General features: G+C 36.2%; 1 protein-coding gene across 1 annotated transcript in view; it reads right to left on the bottom strand.

Moving 5' to 3' along the window:
• LOC135079472 (adipokinetic hormone/corazonin-related peptide receptor variant I-like) overlaps positions 1 to 18,424 on the bottom strand; it is a 149,428-nt gene that overhangs the window by 27,658 nt on the left and 103,346 nt on the right. The window contains exons 5-7 of the mRNA XM_063974129.1: positions 14,517 to 14,670; positions 10,030 to 10,217; positions 3,902 to 3,972 (exon numbers count right to left, since the gene is read on the bottom strand). Of these exons, the coding sequence (XP_063830199.1) occupies positions 3,902 to 3,972; positions 10,030 to 10,217; positions 14,517 to 14,670 (413 nt within the window). The remainder of the gene's footprint in view (positions 1 to 3,901; positions 3,973 to 10,029; positions 10,218 to 14,516; positions 14,671 to 18,424) is intronic.

The following is an 18,424-nucleotide window of genomic DNA, read 5'->3' as shown; positions in this document are numbered from 1 at the left end:
AATCATTGGAGGCCTATGCTCAGCAGTATATTATTATGTGCTATGGACGCCATAAGTGTAGCTGAAATAATAATAAAAATAAATAAATCGTTGGGCAATTTCATACAGCGCCATTTAGCTACAAAATAAGCAACGAATATGCTTGTGTTATGGTTGCTAGCTTAACGGATATACTCGTACTACTTATTTACTGTTTAAACACAAATTATTATTAACATAAAAATGATAAGGTTTTTTTTTATTCATAACAAGACCGCAATCGCACCTGGTCTTAAGTGAGATGCAGTCTGGGATGTCATTCTTAGTTAAAAAAACCCTTTTTTGGTGCTTGAAAGACCAAAAACTAATTTATTTTATGATTCATATAGGGCCCTGACCATATGAATCACGCACAGATAAATCAGTTTTTTGCCTAAAATCGAGCAAAACTCGTCATACATACAGACTACAGTGTTGTCATTTTTCTACATGATTATATAACCCAAAAGCATCACAAGAAAGACAGATTAGATTTTTAATGCAATAATATAATTTTATAAAGTAGGCATTGTAATCAGCATGCCACCTGAACCAAGCACAGATGAATCAAGTATTTGCCTTCGTCACACCGGGTTCTAAGCCAACCAGCTCCACGTATGCCTTCTAGCTCATCCGTTGCAAGATGGGCTTGCCTCCACGCCAGAAACCAGACTCTCATGACTAAAACCTGACCAGTTATGGTCAAGAACAGCTCACGCCATATGAATCAGTATTTTATGCCGGACACTGCTTATTTATTTTTTTGCGAACAAACTAACTTAATTAAAATTATGACACATTTTTTTTGTAGAAGGACAACTCATTAGCTTTCGAAATAATTTTAATTTATATTGATATATCAAAAGGAAAATGCTACATCAACCATTTTGTTCCGGAAAATGGCTAACGGACACACCATATGAATCAGAGAATCACACTTCAAATATTTTTATTTTGTATAAAGACAGCAATTAAGTCAAAAATGTAATTTGCGCCAGATAGGGCTATAGCTAAGCTATACGAAAAAAAATATTGCATGCCATTTTGTTAGTTGGTTACAGAACTATACCCAAAGACATCGAAAATTTTGCCTCCGAAGAAATACCCATATCACAAACATTACTATGAGCTCTCACAGTGCGCGTGGACGCACAGGGTGACACAAACCAATTACAGAGCTCTATTCAACGCTGTGAGATCGATTTGCTGCATCAATGCTTGCTTTGTGAATAGGGGCGTTATTAATCTTACTCTGTAAGGATGTCTGTACACGACTTTTCTTTTATTATATTACTGCTACTCAGTTGTCTAACTGCTTGTGCGATAAAAGGCACCCATAATAAACAGGCTCAGCATAAATCGAGACAGCCAGAGAGTCTGGAAACTTATTCAGCGAGGGCCCTTTGTTGTGACAGCTCAGTCTTTTGAGCCTCTAGTGGAGAGTCCTCGCAGACTACAGATTTTTTATCGAGCGATAAAAAATCCGAACGATAAATACTCAATATAACTCATTTATTTTTGCAAATAGGATTTTGAAAAAGCACTTTTATACGTCCCAATATTAACCCTACCACTGCTTCGGGACAATAAATGGGCCAGTGCTAAGTGCATACGCCGGCTTGGGTTCATCCAGTGTCTAAGCGAAAGGTACCGGCAAGCGAAAGGTCGTGGGTTCGATTCACGCCTTAGACAGTTAAATTTTTTAAAGTTGTCAGGAAAGCGACTTTGTTTTGTAATATGTAGTGATTTATTGAACGATAGTTTTGATCGGCTTCTAATTTAAGCGAGAAATCGGCCGATATCAATTTAAGTCGGTGTAATGAGCGCACTTTTATACTTGTTCATACAGTCCGACTGAACAATCGGCCGTCAAAAAGTCTATAGTCTGTGGGGCTCTAAGATGACGTGTTCAGTAAGATAGAAATGTAGCGTGGGCTGTACCTAGATAATGTAGTTATTTGCTAAGTTGATAAGATAATAAAGATATCTAATGTCTATGTCTTGATACGTGATAATGGAATACGTGTAGGAGAAAGGGCAAGAGTTCAATGATACTGATTCTACCCAGTGCCTTGTTTAACTTAATTTATTAATGGATTTGTTCACTGTCTGCCGAAATACGATACGGTGACAAATACTATTAATCAATTAACTACATAAGAATGTTTTTAATCGGTTTCAAACTGAGTAAGTCTCGCATCTGGTAAAAATCACATGTGGCAATCGCCTCAATAAACATCTTTAGCCCGATTTTGCTCAATTACTTACCGCCATTGCAATTCAGCAAATTCCGTCGAGACCTAAAGAAATCCTAAAACAAATAAACCTAGGAGTAAAAGAAAAAAGTGCTTACAGCTGGTTTAACGTCTCCTCAGAGAAAATACGTTTCGTGCCCTTTCTTAACGAACGATACCTATTCTTTAAGATTGTTGTCAAGTAAATTTTAAAAAAACCTACGCTCTTTGTTTCTTAATTTCCTTAATTAGTTCCCCGCTGGAATTATTATCGTGGTGTAGAATATACAGGGTGATCCATTATAATAAAACGAAAATAATTTGTTTTACTGCCCATACTAATTGAAATTATCAAATTCGTCAAAATCAAAAGGAGAGGTTTTTTTTTGTTTTGAACTCGTTGCGTTTGAGCTGTAGAACACCAAAGGGTCACCCTGTATATTAAGGAAGTATGCCATTAAGAAATTAAATTAAAGTGAGAAACTGCCGTTATCTGGCCCGGAACGATATTGCCGCCGTGGAGTTCCCTTGAATTTTAAAATTATGGAACCAGTCGCACATTTCAATGATTTAAGGTAAGGTCAGTTGAATGTAGCTTTACGTTAGTGTTACCATTCAAAACACTTAGGCTGAGTTGCACCACCTAACTTTCACGGTAACTATGACGATAACCGGTGCTTTTTGCCTTAGGCTGGGTGTACCATCTTACTTTACCTTTAACAAACCTCAAAAATCTGCCATACTCCATACAAAAATCACCAATTACGGTCAAAGTTAGGTGGTGCAACTCAGCCTTACAGCTGAGTAACACACATAATACTTAGCTTTACATCTATTTATGTATCCAGGGAAAGATGTGTCATTCCTAACACAGGTACTTATGTAGGTACGTAATTATTATATTTGTTAATATTAACATCAAGTCAGTTATCATGACTGTGAAAAGCTAATAAGTACCTACAAAGAAGAACATTATAGATGGCATTGAGCTAATTTAAAAGCCTCCAACTAAAGCACCCGACGACTAGTTAAGAAAATATTATAGTCCGATTACACATAATTAAAATACAACAAAAATAGTTAATTGTTTGATTTAAATTAATTCCTAAATTCGAAAATCAGTTTTAATTCCTAAACGTTGAAGTTGTTACTCTTGTAGCGCTAATTTAGTTGGAAATAATTGTTATTTTACTATTAAGTTAAGTGGCTGTTGTAGTTTCTAGTTCTATAAAGACCAAGATCAATGTGACCTAGTTTCTATCCAATCTATTGTGATCGACGATAAATTACAATTTTCCTTTACAATCGCCTGTCAGTCACAAAATAAATACAAAATCCTCACAATGGACTTATCTAATACTGTATAAATGTACTTGATTAGTAAATCTGCTATATTTAACTCTAATGTATTTAGAAAGAACTGTAATTCCTCATAAAAGACTGACTCAAACTTTTGAAAAGTCTGAATTAAAGTAATAAACAATTTCGTTCGTTTCAGCCAACTAATGTCCACTGCTGGACAAAGGCCTCCCAAATAAATAATGCATTAGTATTTTATTATACCTTTGTCACGAAGTTATGTGAGTTCCTTACTTTGTGTCTCAGTCCTAATTATGTTATACTCAGATTATAATTGGATTGGTACTTACATGATCATGATGATGGCATGAAATGTCGTTGCCTTGTATTTTGCTCTTCAAAAGCTCGGGCCCCGAGATACCTAAAACAAAACAATACAATTAATAAACCAGCAGAAATTATCTTGAATAAGCTTTGAATAATAAAAAGGTAGGTATAAATAAATCTTAGAGTTCAGAATCCCCACTCGTACCTAAATTTTTCACAAAAACTATATAAACAAAATCAGTAAAAGTTTTTTAAAACCCTCTTATACTGATAAGAAAGATGAGGTTTCGGAGAAACAGTCGTTGAACTAATAAGTAGCTGTATTGAGATTTCCATTTTGATGAATTACAATTAATGTGCACTCAAAGCTCAAAACTTTAAGCTCTAAGACCGCATGTAAAGTGACGTGATGCTCATATGTTTTGATGGCCGTCACATCACAAACTTATAAGGCTTTACTTGTGTAGGTACGTGTGTGTGCTCATAACGATAGTATAATGTCTATCAAAACTTTTGAAAAATGAACAGTAGCGAGCCACCTCACGCGCCTTTGCCTTCGTGAATCGCAACAATTATACATACTACCTACCTACAAAGAAAGGAGGAATTGACCGTGGCTTCGCTCGCGAAAAATTCAGTTCGTTACAGAAATTCCGACTAAATATCGTTATAAATCATAGGCTATATGTTATTATGATTTATCATTAATATTGTGATGTTTCGGGAAAATCCCTAGTTGTTTTTGCGTGAAAGATGAATCCATCAATCATCACAAACTTTCACATTTTATATTTTTAGTAGAACATTCACATTGGCACGACGCTTCAAGGGCTACATAATAACTTTTGGAGTTCAAAGTGCTGTGTTATTTCATTTCATTCAACACGCCATTTGCCGTTTTGCAGCTTTAAAATCTAGAAAATTAATGTTAATAAAATAAATAATAATTAAAATCTAGAAAATTGTGGTCAAGCACAGAACCTAGTGGCCTGCGCCACCAGAATTTCAATCAAAAACATATTATTTATTTAGTATGAGTTTTCCGTTAAGTTGTGATTGAGCTTGTCTAGATAAAGACTAAGTAAGTAGTTACTTCTTGATTAACATCATTTAACAAGTAAAAGCAAGAGGTACTTGTTTATTTTCAATTTCACATAATTATTAAATTGTATTGTCAATGTCATGGTTTCGTTGCTACTTGTGACTTTAAGTATTATACTTAAGGCCGGGTAGCAGAGAAAATGGCGAAAATGAGGTTTTCATTTTTCATTTTTGAGGTACTAAACAGTAAAATTAAAGGCTAAGATTTTTATTGGGCATAGTTGAGGATATTTTCTAGGGCTATTAACGGATGGAAACACGATTTGATGAAGTTGACTCGATAGAATAAATTCCCAAAGTTACCTCTATTTGTTTTCTATTTATGGTTTTATTTTTAAAATAAGCGATTTGAGATTCTAAATCTTATACTAAACTAAAGTTCAGAAATAACTTGAGGGCTTTTAACGGATGAAATTTTTATATTGCGTCTTATATAGTTACTATGTTAAAAAATGTGGAAAAAATCGTCCATGACGGCTTGGACAATCTCAATCAGTCGCGCGGTGGCGCTTACGGAGGACGGACGCGTGTCAGTTTTTTGGCCGTGACAGTTCGCGATTTGTCAATATTTTTGACAATGATGACTTTGATGAGTCACAGTATAATAATATCAGTGTTACTGGAGAAAGCTTAAATTTTTGATAATTAAAAATTATCAATTTTGTCTACCTATTGAAATTTAAATCGTTCGCATCCTTTTAAACGAAGACTCTACTCATGATACATAGTAAATTCCTCAAATATGAGACAGAACCAATGAGTTAAAATCACATTTTAATAGTACCTACATACAATCGTCTTACACTCTTTAGAAGAGCACACTGACACAAATCTATATATATAAAAGAAAGTCGTGTTAGTTACTCCACTTATAACTCAAGAACGGCTGAACCGATTTAGCTGAAAATTGTCAGGGAGGTAGTTTAGAGCCAGGAGAAGGACATAGGATACTTTTTATTCCGTTCGAAATATAAAAAAAAGTCTGCTTATTTATTGCCATTAAGGCGGAACAAAGTTCGCCGGGTCAGCTAGTAAATAATAAAAAATACTGTCTAAGGTCTGTAGCTACAGGTCTAAGCTGTAAGATAGAAGAATCTTCTAGCCAAAAAGATGGCAGATGCAGCAGATGTCAACGGATTTAAAACTGGAGTTCATATGACTCCTTTTAGACTTGAGTCTCTAGAGCGTCCCTTCCTCCACCATGCGTAAGAATTTTCACAAAAATACTGTCTAAGGTCTGTAGCTAAAGGTCTAAGCTGCAAGATAGAAGAATCTTCTACCCAAAAAGATGGCAGATGCAGCAGATGTCAACGGATTTAAAACTGGAGTTCATGTGACTCCTTGTAGACTTGAGTGTCTAGAGCGTCCCTTCCTCCACCATGCGTAAGAATTTTCACAAAAATACTGTCTAAGGTCTGTAGCTAAAGGTCTACGCTGCAAGATGGAAGAATCTTCTAACCAAAAATATGGCAGATGCAGCAGATGTCAACGGATTTAAAACTGGAGTTCATTATGACTCCTTGTATACTTGAGTCTCTAGAGCGTCCCTTCCTCCACCATGCGTAAGAATGTTTCAAAAATACTATCTAAGGTCTGTAGCTAAAGGTCTAAGCTGCAAGATAGAAGAATCTTCTAGCCAAAAAGATGGCAGATGCAGCAGATGTCAACGGATTTAAAACTTGGAGTTCATGTGACTCCTTCTAGACTTGAGTCTCTAGAGCGTCCCTTCCTCCACCATGCGTAAAAGTTTTCCAAAAATACTGTCTGAGGTCTGTAAAGAGGTCTGTCTAAACTGCAAGATAGAAGAATCTTTTAGCCAAAAACATGGCAGATGCAGCATATATCAACGGATTTAAGACTGGACTGGCACCACCTTGCAATGTCATCCTCTCATTGTTATCTGTAATGTAAATTATTTTTAAAATGTATATAAAAAATAAAATGTTCGTTTTATTATTTCAATAATCTGACCTCTCAACTCAACTACACTACACTAACACCTTTGTTCGCAACTGTACTGACGAAACCTCGATATTATACCGTTCATTTAAGATGGCAAGCTTTTTGCTGCGGTAATGCACTCCAGGTAACCGTGTGTGATGCTTATTGCTCATAGTGATTTTCGATACAGAGCCCCGTACATACGTTATACATAAATTATGGAAAGAAAACACCCAGACCAATACAAACAAATATGTATGCAATTTTAGTATGATATTTTTATTTATTAATAAACAAAAAGACTGAACAAAATTGATGCGTGTACTGATTAATGTAATTAACCACATGCAAAGCTTTGTGAATTGCAACAACTATAATTTATTATCCAAGCTCTAAATAATCGCTACTACGAGTAACTGATCATAAAATGTTTTTCCAATCGCTCAAGCTCCCGAGGATCTACCGATAGGTCGGGTGACGTAATTTTGAAATTCTTTTAGCCGGCGCGGAACTTCCGGAAGGTCGGGTGACGCCACTCCTCTTTGAACCGTGTTTACTTTGGCAGTTATATTCTATATTTATTCGATTCTAAAATATAATCCCAAAAATTTTGAAAGTTGTTTTAATTTGTATCACTTGGATATGATTTGTATTAGAAAGTGCTGTGAGTGTGACGCTTGAACGGAAGGAAGTCAACCTAACCTAACCAACTGCGTATTTCTATACTGTGTAGCCGCGAGAGCTCTTTGGCGCGCTGTCTTCGGCAAAGTATTGTGCGCGCAGATTTTGACAGCGCGAAATACCTACTTTAGCAGAAATACCAAGCCTTAATTGAGACTTTACTCAGAAATGGTGAACGAGGCCCTTAGAATTTGGTATCAATATTGAACGGTACATTGTGGTTAAAATAAGATGATCTGACATTTTAATTAAATTTAATTTCTCGGAACAATTTGGTAGTAATCCATACCTCTGAATATTTCCGTTTAAATCATTAACCTTTGAGGAGGAAAAGCCAACCCTTGTGTACTTTTGGTTACTTTTAATAGCTATTGTTAATTAGTTTATTTGTAATTCTCATAAATTTTAATGAATACGGAACCTATCTACTCGTATACCTACATCACCTGGTTGGTAGCAAACACAACAAGGCTATAATATCTTTTTATCGACAGTTACGTAGACGATATCGCGGGCAACAAAGGCAAGTTAATAAGAGCGCTTTCACATTTAGGCGATTTAGCAGCGCGACAAGCGCGCGACAGACGCGCTGCCGAAAATGTCATACTATGTGACAGCGGATGCATGCCTTCACATTATAAAAACGCCGCTGCCGCGCTTCTAACGCCCTAATGTGAAAGCGCTCTAACTCTACAGTGGACGTTAAACGGTGTGACAAGAGTCAACACTAATTCCATTATGTAACCTAAGTCCTTTTCCGGTGGCTTTTAACTCACAAATGCCACAACACACAAGTAAACGAAGCAAACAAATGTCATTCGTAAACAAAACTCAATTAGCAACCCAGTTCCAATGCAATTAGAGTGCACAGTTCTAATTTGAATAAACTAACATGTTTAGTGTCCTTTTTGTGTTAGTCTCTTAAAAAACTAATTTAGGCGCTGGGTAATAATATAAAAGCTGAATTTAAAATGCACATTCGTAAATTGTGAGTATTGTACTAGACTAAGAGCTAGTGAACGCCAGACCTACGTCATTTTAAAGAAGCCACGATGACTCAAACTTCATTATGCACCAACATCCTAACTTATATTGGGAGCATACCTACGCTGACAAACTTTCAGCTGTTATAAAATTACGTAGGTCAGACGTTCACCAGCTCTTAGTCTATACGAGTAGAATTGTTATTACGTTACAAAAGCGACATAGATGTATTTAGAAGTCTAATTTTTGACATCAAAATGAATATAATCAAAGTTACGTCAGAATGTTGGTATATTTTTTATAACCTTTCGACAAACTTAATAACCGACGAAGTAATAAAACGTCCTTTGACATTTTTATTGCAGATTGCACTCAAATATTTGCTGGGAGATGTGTCAACAATATCTTTGATGTTGATTAGCTTAATAATATTCCTTAGTACTAATATTAGTTTCAAGTTCTACATAAGTGTTTTTAGATTTTGAAATAAATAAATCAAATCGTTAGTCAAAATAACTCAGTCGATATTATACAGTATGGGAGAAATAAAATTGGTAAATACTATTTAATTTTATTGACCAATGAAAATATTCGGTTCGGTCAGTTCGCATAAAACATTTTTGATCAAAGACAATCTCTCAAAGGAAACGTACGCTGAATGCTCTCCCGCGTTCCAATCGGTTAGCGAAAATAGTTTATCGAATCCCCGCACCTCAAATGCAGGCCAAATAAAGTAATGAAAAGTTGCCATGAGAGTGAAACAATAATATGACTAAGGCTGAGTTGCACCATCTTACTTTATGTTTGACAAACGTCAAAAATCTGTCAAACTCCATACAAAAAAGCACCGGTTTTTGTTATTGTTACGGTTAAAATAAGTTGGTGCAACTCGGCCTAATACGAGTAAATAACATGTACTTACCTACTTACTTACCTGTATACCTACTTTGAATTTTCCATAGTAATACCAGATATTTATACAAGGGCACGCTTACGGAAAAACATACCTAATCGACACTGTATTATGCATGTAAAATTATATGTCGTTGGTGTATCTTTTTCAATAAATAATAAACATCTGAATGCATGGGCATCACCTTTCGCAATAATACGACCTGAATATTTGTCATTCCCTGTATTTTCCTTTATTTGCCTCAGGATACACAGAAAAAAGTAATTCATATGATAAACTCATTCATGACTATTATAAACGATTGGAATTGAGGAGATTCGTAGAAACCGACAAATGAATGAAATAGTAGCAGAATTACTTACTGTAGATTTATTTTACCTATCGAAATGATATCAGAAAGAAGAAACGTTTTGTATGTTCGCGAATGCTTGCTGCAAGCAAATATTGATATTTTCCAAATTCTGAGAACTTGTACGAGCAATAGAAACACTTTTTTACTTTAATAAAAAAAATTTAAAAACTTGATCTTACCAGGTATCTCAGAATGTGGAGCGTGTATGCAAAAGATCTTCCTCGCTGTCCGTGTGAGAGTCCTCGGATCCAGGGTGTATGTCCCATAGACCAGGGGATCCATACAGGAGTTGGATACCGCCATGATGAAGAACAGATCCTGCAACCTGGCTGACACGTGCTCTGCCGACTGACGGTCCAGCATGTACCTGGAAAGAAAGTCAGGGTGAAATAGGGATGTTTCCTGGGTAAAAGCAAGAAGTTTAATTAATCCGTCAGTTAACTTACCAAAAAATACTCGACACGTATTTTTCACTCTTTCAAACCAATGAAAAGTTCAAAAGAAGAGGCCCGTGACGTCAATGAGTGCTTAAAGGTGCAGTACTTTGTGACGTCGCGTGGAATTTCAACGCACCATAACTTTAAAATTGTTCGTAAGATTGACAATTAAAAATATAAAAAATTTTTTTAGGAAACTAGCCTACACTGGAGAACGGCCTCCCCACGGATTTCCACGACAACCGGTTCAGCGCTGTCTGCATCTAGGTGCTTCCTGTGACCTTCAAAAGATCGTCAGTCCAGCTATCAGCTCTACGAGGCATGTTCTCCGCTCACTGCCACTTAAGTTTGCCACTTAAGCTCGCTTCCACCTTCGGCCTGATCATCACTTACCATCAGGTGAGATACATGCCAAGAGCTTCCTCGTTGTGGATAACAAAAAATCTGCGGGTTATGTCAGTTACTTTGATTCTCCTATGGCTCTTTTCATTCCTGATTCCATCATAACAGGGGCACGTCATAGTCATCATAATTTGAATTTGAATAAATAAATGCAAGGTGAAACAGACTGACAAAAATATTAACAGTGAATTTGAGACTAACCTCCATAATTGAAAATCTCTGGAATTTCTCCAGAAAAATTGAAGATGGAAACTTATCAAAGGAAAAAAGAACCCTCCTTTGTGTATTTTAATTTAAAAACGGTAATGCTGGTATATGTTATTTGTTTAGGGCCGATTTTGAATCTTCCTATTAAGCGCTTCTGTCGTGGGATTTAATCTAAATATTTATCTCTTAGGTAATTTATAACTTTAGTACCTATTTAGATAATTGAACAACACTGAAAATATACAGGGTGGAAACGATAAGTAATCTCACTCGATTATTTCTAAACTATACAAGATATCCAAAAACTGGTTACTGATCCTAAAAGTGCTTTACGAGCTCTATCCAACGGTACCAATAATAGGTTACCAAATAAACTGGATCTATCCGAAAATTCAATATTTCCGGCTTCCATACATTTAGTTAAATCACATAATATTAAAAACTATACAAGATATCCAAAACCTGGTTACTAATCCTGAAAGTGCTTCAGGAGCTCTATCCAACGGTACCAATAATAGGTTACAAAAAAAACCGGATCTATCCGAAAATTCAATGTTTCCAGCTTCCATACATTTAGTACTGCCACTCATGGCACTCATGTCTTGATAATATTATAGCAAGTAAAGCCTAAAACCAATGTTTTTCATGAAAATTTTTAAATAAGAATGCAATTTGGAGTTCAATTTAAGTGTTTATGATAGAATAAAAAAAATTAACACTTCCAATATTGTGTGGCTGGCATACATTTAGTATGGAGCCTGAAAACATTGAATTTTCGGATAGATCCAGTTGATTCTGTAACCTATTACTGATATCATTTGAAAGAGCTCGTGAAGCACTTTCAGGATCTTCGATATCTTGTATAGTTTAGAAATAATCGAGTGAGATCACTTATCGTTTCCACCCTGTATTATCTGATATCAGAAAAGACATTTAGAAGTGGAAAAAAATAAGCACTGTAGGTTTTTACGTAAAGTTGAATGAAGCCGCAAAGATATATGATTTGTAAATCACTTATCTAAATGAAAAGGTTTTATTTATTTGCCTTTTAACAAAATTACTCAATAAGCCTTCTAAAAGTAGAGAGGATTACTTATCCATCCTAGTTTACTTTAGTCGCTCTCGTCTAATAAAAAGGCTTACTAAGCTCTAAGAGGTCCCACGTAAAATACGACCACGACCTTATAGGTCTAGCGATTGACTCAATCAGTGCCTGAGGTATGAGAGCGGCACCGCGACCGGTGATATTGACACTTTGACGTGACAATCCATACAAATCTGAAGGAGATCTGAAGTCTCGCTGACGTTTGACCGTCACAAAAAAACACGGGACTATTCCCACCTCTCGTTCCCACCACTGCAACTCCTGTGTACCCAGGATCTACAGCTTGACCGCCACAAAAACCCAACCAATGAAGGTCAAGTTTGTCCCGGGGGAAAGTTAAACTGTCATTGTGCCCGCAACGAAATTAATCAGAAGAACATAGGAGGAGTTCGAAATTAAGGTTCGACTTCCCTCCATTGCAAAGCGGATGACAGGTGACAAACAAAGGTTTAAAACCTATAAGAAAAGGTTATGCACCACGGACAATAAATTAAATTAAGGGGGCCTTGACCGTCACAAAAGCATCCTCACACACCTCAGGCACTGGCTGAGTTACAAATAGCTTGGCATCAATCATGATGAGTCAAACATTTTATGTTTACTGCCGCAAACAAGGCGTTAACATCGTAAAAAGGCTTTATGTCCCACAAAAAACAAATAAGAAGCTTTGATGGAGAATGGAAAGAGAATTGTGCCGCGACACTGAGGAAAACGGGAATTTATAGTTACAGTAAAATAGTTCTTTTAAATATACACTCCGGCGTTTCACGTTAATGAAAGAATAATAGTAAAGACTAGTACGAAGCGACGCTGCTACTAAATTTAAAATCAAGACCGAACTAGATTTAAAATCAGACTTAATAGTCTGCCTTGAGGTTATTCTGAATATTTATAAGAACATGACTTTGACTATTAATTTTTGAAAAGTAATATTTTATACGTTATTCACAATAAAAGCTTTATTTTTGTATCTTTCGATCTTAAAAACATCGAAGTGCTTATATTCGAAAAGCTCGTCACTAAAGTTTTATCTACTAATGTTATTATGCCTATTCATAACTAAATAACAATACCTTAGTTACGAATCTCTGAAGTTGTAGTTTATTGTTATCGAGTGCATAGTTATAAATAGAAAATTTGCAATACATAGTTTCAAAGTAAATTAAGTATCATTGAATCTATATTTACTCAATTTAAACACATTGTGATGATAGAGCTAAATCTATTTTCAATCTGAATAATTATCTACTCGTATTTGATTGGACTGTCTATTGTAAATTCTATTTATACATTACTAATTAGTTATAATAATAATAATATGTATAAGTGACTTGGGGTGATATCTATAACTAAAACACATTAATTTTATTAATTAAAATTTTTGAACATAAAAATAATGTAGAGTGATGTTTATAATGAATTTGACTAGCAGTTACGTTTTCTCTAGAACTGAATACATTTCTGAGTTTATGATTGATATAAAAATTCGTTCAAAAATACATTTTCCATTTTGTTCTCAATGAGCAGCACCTGTTTCAACGAGCCTTTTAATTGAGTACTTTAAGGGAAAAACGGCTTCCGTAACTTTAGGAGGCATTTAATTTGATGGCGGTCACCTCTGATCTAGGTCAATGAACACAGTAATAATACTTAATTGTACTTGAGTTTAATTACATATTCTTTTACATTATGATACTATATTAAAGATCGTTTCATCCACGAAGACGCGCCCCATCACTTTTTGGTCGAGTGACGCGCGGGGAGCGAGGAGTTTGATCTGAGCAATCAGAGCGTCATTATTGTAGTGTGCATGTGCACTCATGGATGCGTCGTTATTGCAGCAAGTAAATAAATCATCATCTTTAGAAAAAATGAGAATACTCGTAGAATAGGAAATCTATATCAGTCATGAGTCACTCACCAGTGGCTATTGATTCCAGTCAACTGCCGATTACAGCCCCCTAGACAAAGAAAAATGTGACAAAGAGACCCTCGTGACATATTTAATTTTCCTTCAAGGAGCGGAGCGATTTTAGATCATACCTAATAATTTATTCGTTAAAAAGTGTTTTTTCCATTTCAAAATATGTCGTTCGATACCAGAATAGGTGCGTTCTGCGTTGCATACATAATCAGGAAAGCTTCTTAATTTTAACTTACCATAAAGTTATGGTGGCATACGGCAACCACCACCAGGCAAAGACTGTGATGGATGATGGTGACGGTCATCGTTAGCGTCACTCTGCTGTGGTCAGGCTGCTGGTATTACCATAGAGTCATGGTGGCATACGGGAGCCAGCAGCAGGCGAAGACTTTGACGATGGTGACCGACATTCTCAGCGTTCTCCGGCGAGCTCTCGCCAACAGGCGCTGGTTGAACCTCCTCAGCATGACTCTGCTATGGTCTTACCATAGAGTCAAAGTGGCATACGGCAGCCAGCAGCAGACGAAGACTGTGACGATTTTGATGGTCATCCTTAGCGTCACTCTGCTGTGGTCAGACCGCTGGTCTTACCATAGAGTCATGGTGGCATATGGCAGCCAGCAGCAAGCGAAGACTGTGACGATGGTGACGGTCATCCTCAGCGTCCTCCGACGAGCCCTCGCCAGCGGCCTCTGGTCTGATCTCCTCAGCATCACTCTGCTGTGGTCGGACTGCTGGTGCTTTTCTATGAACAAAAACAATTATACGTCATTATTTTAGCAAGTTACAAACTGTGGCTCTTCATTATTACTTTATTGATTATATTGATCACAATCGTCTGTTGGTCGTCTCTCAGCAACTGCCCTGCGCTGAATGTTCTTACGCATACCGCGGTCGTTCCAGTGCAAATAGTTCCCAAAATATTGGTCTAACCTCGAATGCAACATTTTGCCATCGCTATGCTAGTTAACTTCCTTAGTTCCTTCAAATTAATGTGACCTGAGCCTAATCCAATGAAAAACAGTCAATAAACGCTCTCAGGGCTCTCACTCTCAATAATAATGTTGCGGAAGATTTATTTTACACATTTCTTCCCTAATGCGTCAAGCTTTCAAGTGGCTGCTTCCACTCCAGAAGCGGAAGTATGAAAAATGAGTGCCATATAAGTACCGCTTAACGTTTATACTATGAGAACAAACAGGTGATGTGTTTGCTCCTTAACAAAATGAATTATTACCCCAGTAAAAGCGACAGCCGCAAAAGACAGGATAACCGACAACCGTATTAAAATTTAACCGTACCGGTTATTTACCTTTGAAGTGCATCCGTGTTTTACAGTTCACGGAAACTGGCTAGATTGCCAATAAACGATGAAAATAGAGCAAAGTGCTTTGAGTGAATTCATTAAAGGCTTTCATATGGCCCAGTAGGGGAGATTGAGGCAAAGAGAATTATCTAGCTTTGATTCTTTAACTCATTTATGTCACTAGGTATGTTAATTCATCCTTTTCGAAAAATAACTACACTCTTTTATTGTAAATAACTGACTACAAATTGTTCATATACCTTTAAGGTGTATCAAGACTGTACCTAAGAATATTTTGTACGAGTACCTACTACGTGACATTCTGTAATACTTTCTTATATTTTGAATGAGTAAATGGTTATGATTATGATGTGATTACTTACGTTAACATTATTTACTATTTCCGGTAACTAGGTTTTTAACCACACTATCTAACCAGATACCTATTACAACCATTAGTAACAAAGTATTTACATAATTCTATAAAAGTCTTCCTGGAATTTCCTTGTTGCCTGATTTTAACAAAAAATGGATGTCAACTTGTCACGTCTTATAAGTTGGTATGCTATAGTTTACCATTTTTCATCGGCGATGAATCATGGTAAAGAAGGAAAACATCCTTTTTACATAATTTATGATGGGCCCTGTAATTTATTGCGCGCCCCCAAGCTTAATCTTGAGGAAGAAATAAATGTATGTACTCTCATCCATGTACCATTAATATCAAAGAAATATTAATATTGATTGCTTACTCACCTACATTCAATATGGCACCTTCACTTTCCATTTGTTTGATAGCTTGGTAAATATCGAAGATATTCAATCCTAAATATTTTTACAATATTCAATTAATAATTATTTACCAATCATTAATCATGTGGAATATGACTATAAGTAACATTTCTGAGGTCAATCTGTTGAATTTTTTTAAGAGCAGCCATTATTTGTGTTTGACAGGCTTTAATTGAATCGCAGCTACGCAGCCTAACGAGGCATAGAATAAAATTCTTTCAAAATCATTCAATCCTTTGATGTTATAACCTAACTAGGTAAATACTAAAGTATTTATAAATTGAACTGATAACCTCTTACTTGAATGACTTCAATTCTCCATTCACTAAACTATGTAAGTAAATCGGGAATGTGAAGTGACATTATTATAATTCCTTACTTTAGTCGAACAAATAGTTTTACCAAACACATTGGACAAACAAATTCCTAAGAAAGGTTCAACATCCCTTAGCTTATTGAATCCTACAACAGAAGACCTTTACTGTGAACAAAATATTTTATCCTTTCATCTACATTTTCATAGGAAAGCAATAAAAATCGGTAACACAACAATTCAATTGTTGAATTTTCGGAAGGTGTCGAGAGAGCGTTATTTCTAAGTAATTGTAGAGCGCTTTCATATTAGGGCGTTAGAAGCGCGACAGCAGCGCGGCAGCGGCTCTTGCCCGCGGTTTCACCCGCATGAAATTTAGTTTGTCACAAATCGTCATAAATTGCAACCTATATGTTATTCTGGGTTATAAACAATAATACTGTAAAGTTTCAACAAAATCCGTTCAGTAGTTTTTGCGTGAAAGAGTAACAAACATCCAGACATCCAAACTTTCGCATTTATAATATTAGTAGGAAGTAGGACTAAAGCCTGGTCCGTGAGCACGTAGAATCCCGTCCAATGACCCCAAGCTATCCATCCTTATCGCTCGCGCGTAATTATATTGCTGTCGCGACTGTGCGACGCGCGCCCGCAGTGAGTGTGCGAGCGCGGATGAAGGATGAAGGCATGCATCCGCTGTCACATTGTAAGTATGAAATTTTTTCTGCAGCGCGTCAGTCGCGCGTTTGTCGCGCTGCTGAAATCGCTTAAATGTGAAAGCGCTCGTAGCGTTTCCCGGAATAGTGGGAATTTACATTTCATTTCGAGTTGGGTTTACCTAGTAGTTAAACCTTTATATAAATGTTAAACAACTGATTTTCATAAATTCAACGTGACAAGCTTTGCCTAATTGCCTAATCCACCCCACACCTTTGCTTGTCATCTGTCATCCGCTTTGCTTTGGAGTGATGTCGGTATTTAAGAAGCCCTTCTATTTTCTTGTGACTAATTTCGTTGCAGATAGGTACTTAGTACACATGACAGTTTAACTTTCTTCTTCTTCTCAGTCGGTACACTCTTGTCAGAGTGGTCGTGGTCATCATTTTGAATTAGTTTAACTTTACCCTCAGACAAACTTGTCCTACAGTATTCCTTTTTATTAGAGACTAGCTTTCCGCCCGCGGCTTCGCCCGCGTGGAATTTTTCGGATTTTTATATAACATATGACACTCAGCAATGATATAATGTGGCTTTCTACTGGTGAAAGAATTTTTAAAATCAGTTCAGTAGATCCCGAGATTACCCCTTACAATTTAACAAATATACAAATCCCTATTAAACTTTGTTTTCTTCCCTAAATTCTGAAACATCAGAAGTCTTATAATCCGAAAGTCCTTCAAGTCTTAAATAATACAAGTTAGGATCACGATTCCTCTCTGTTAAATCTGAAATTTGTATAGGTATTATACTCAGGATAATGAACAACGACCTAGTAATTTAATCATTGTGAATGAAATCCCTCTAGAGACAAAAGTTACACCCGTATTCACAAACAATGCTTGCTTAAGTGAAGCAGCAAATCGAACACACAGCGTTGAATAGAGCTCTGTAAATGGTTCGTGTGTTACCCTGTGCGTCCACGCGCACTGTGAGACCTCATAGTAATGTTTGTGAATACGGGCGTTAGTCAGTTTATTAGGTAAGAACTTTTTTACATAATAAACACAATCAAGGAGCGCCACAAAGCACGATAATTTTTACTCCAGTCTCTGACAAATTTATTTTAAAAGTCGTCAGTCCGTCGAGTAAACTATACTACGAGACTTGGTTTAAGAGTACCTATCCGGTTGAATTTATTCACCAAAGAAAGTTCTGCTTATTTTGAAAGTTAGTTATGATATTCAGAACTGTTTTTACTCCAAACTTCTCATTTTATTTTTAGAAAAATTACTGCTTGCCTGAATATCTACTGGCTTTACTTATTCAAGTACCATACTCATCAACTCATACATGAAATGGCCTTCTAGCCATTTATTTACTTGATGGATAGTACAGACCTACATGAAACGGTAGAAGTCCATTATTTAT

The sequence above is a fragment of the Ostrinia nubilalis genome, chromosome 16 (assembly GCF_963855985.1).
Source record: "Ostrinia nubilalis chromosome 16, ilOstNubi1.1, whole genome shotgun sequence".
In the NCBI taxonomy this organism is placed as follows: Eukaryota; Metazoa; Arthropoda; class Insecta; order Lepidoptera; family Crambidae; genus Ostrinia; species Ostrinia nubilalis.
Note: the sequence above shows the minus strand (reverse complement) of the source record. Positions and strands in the feature narration are given on the sequence as shown.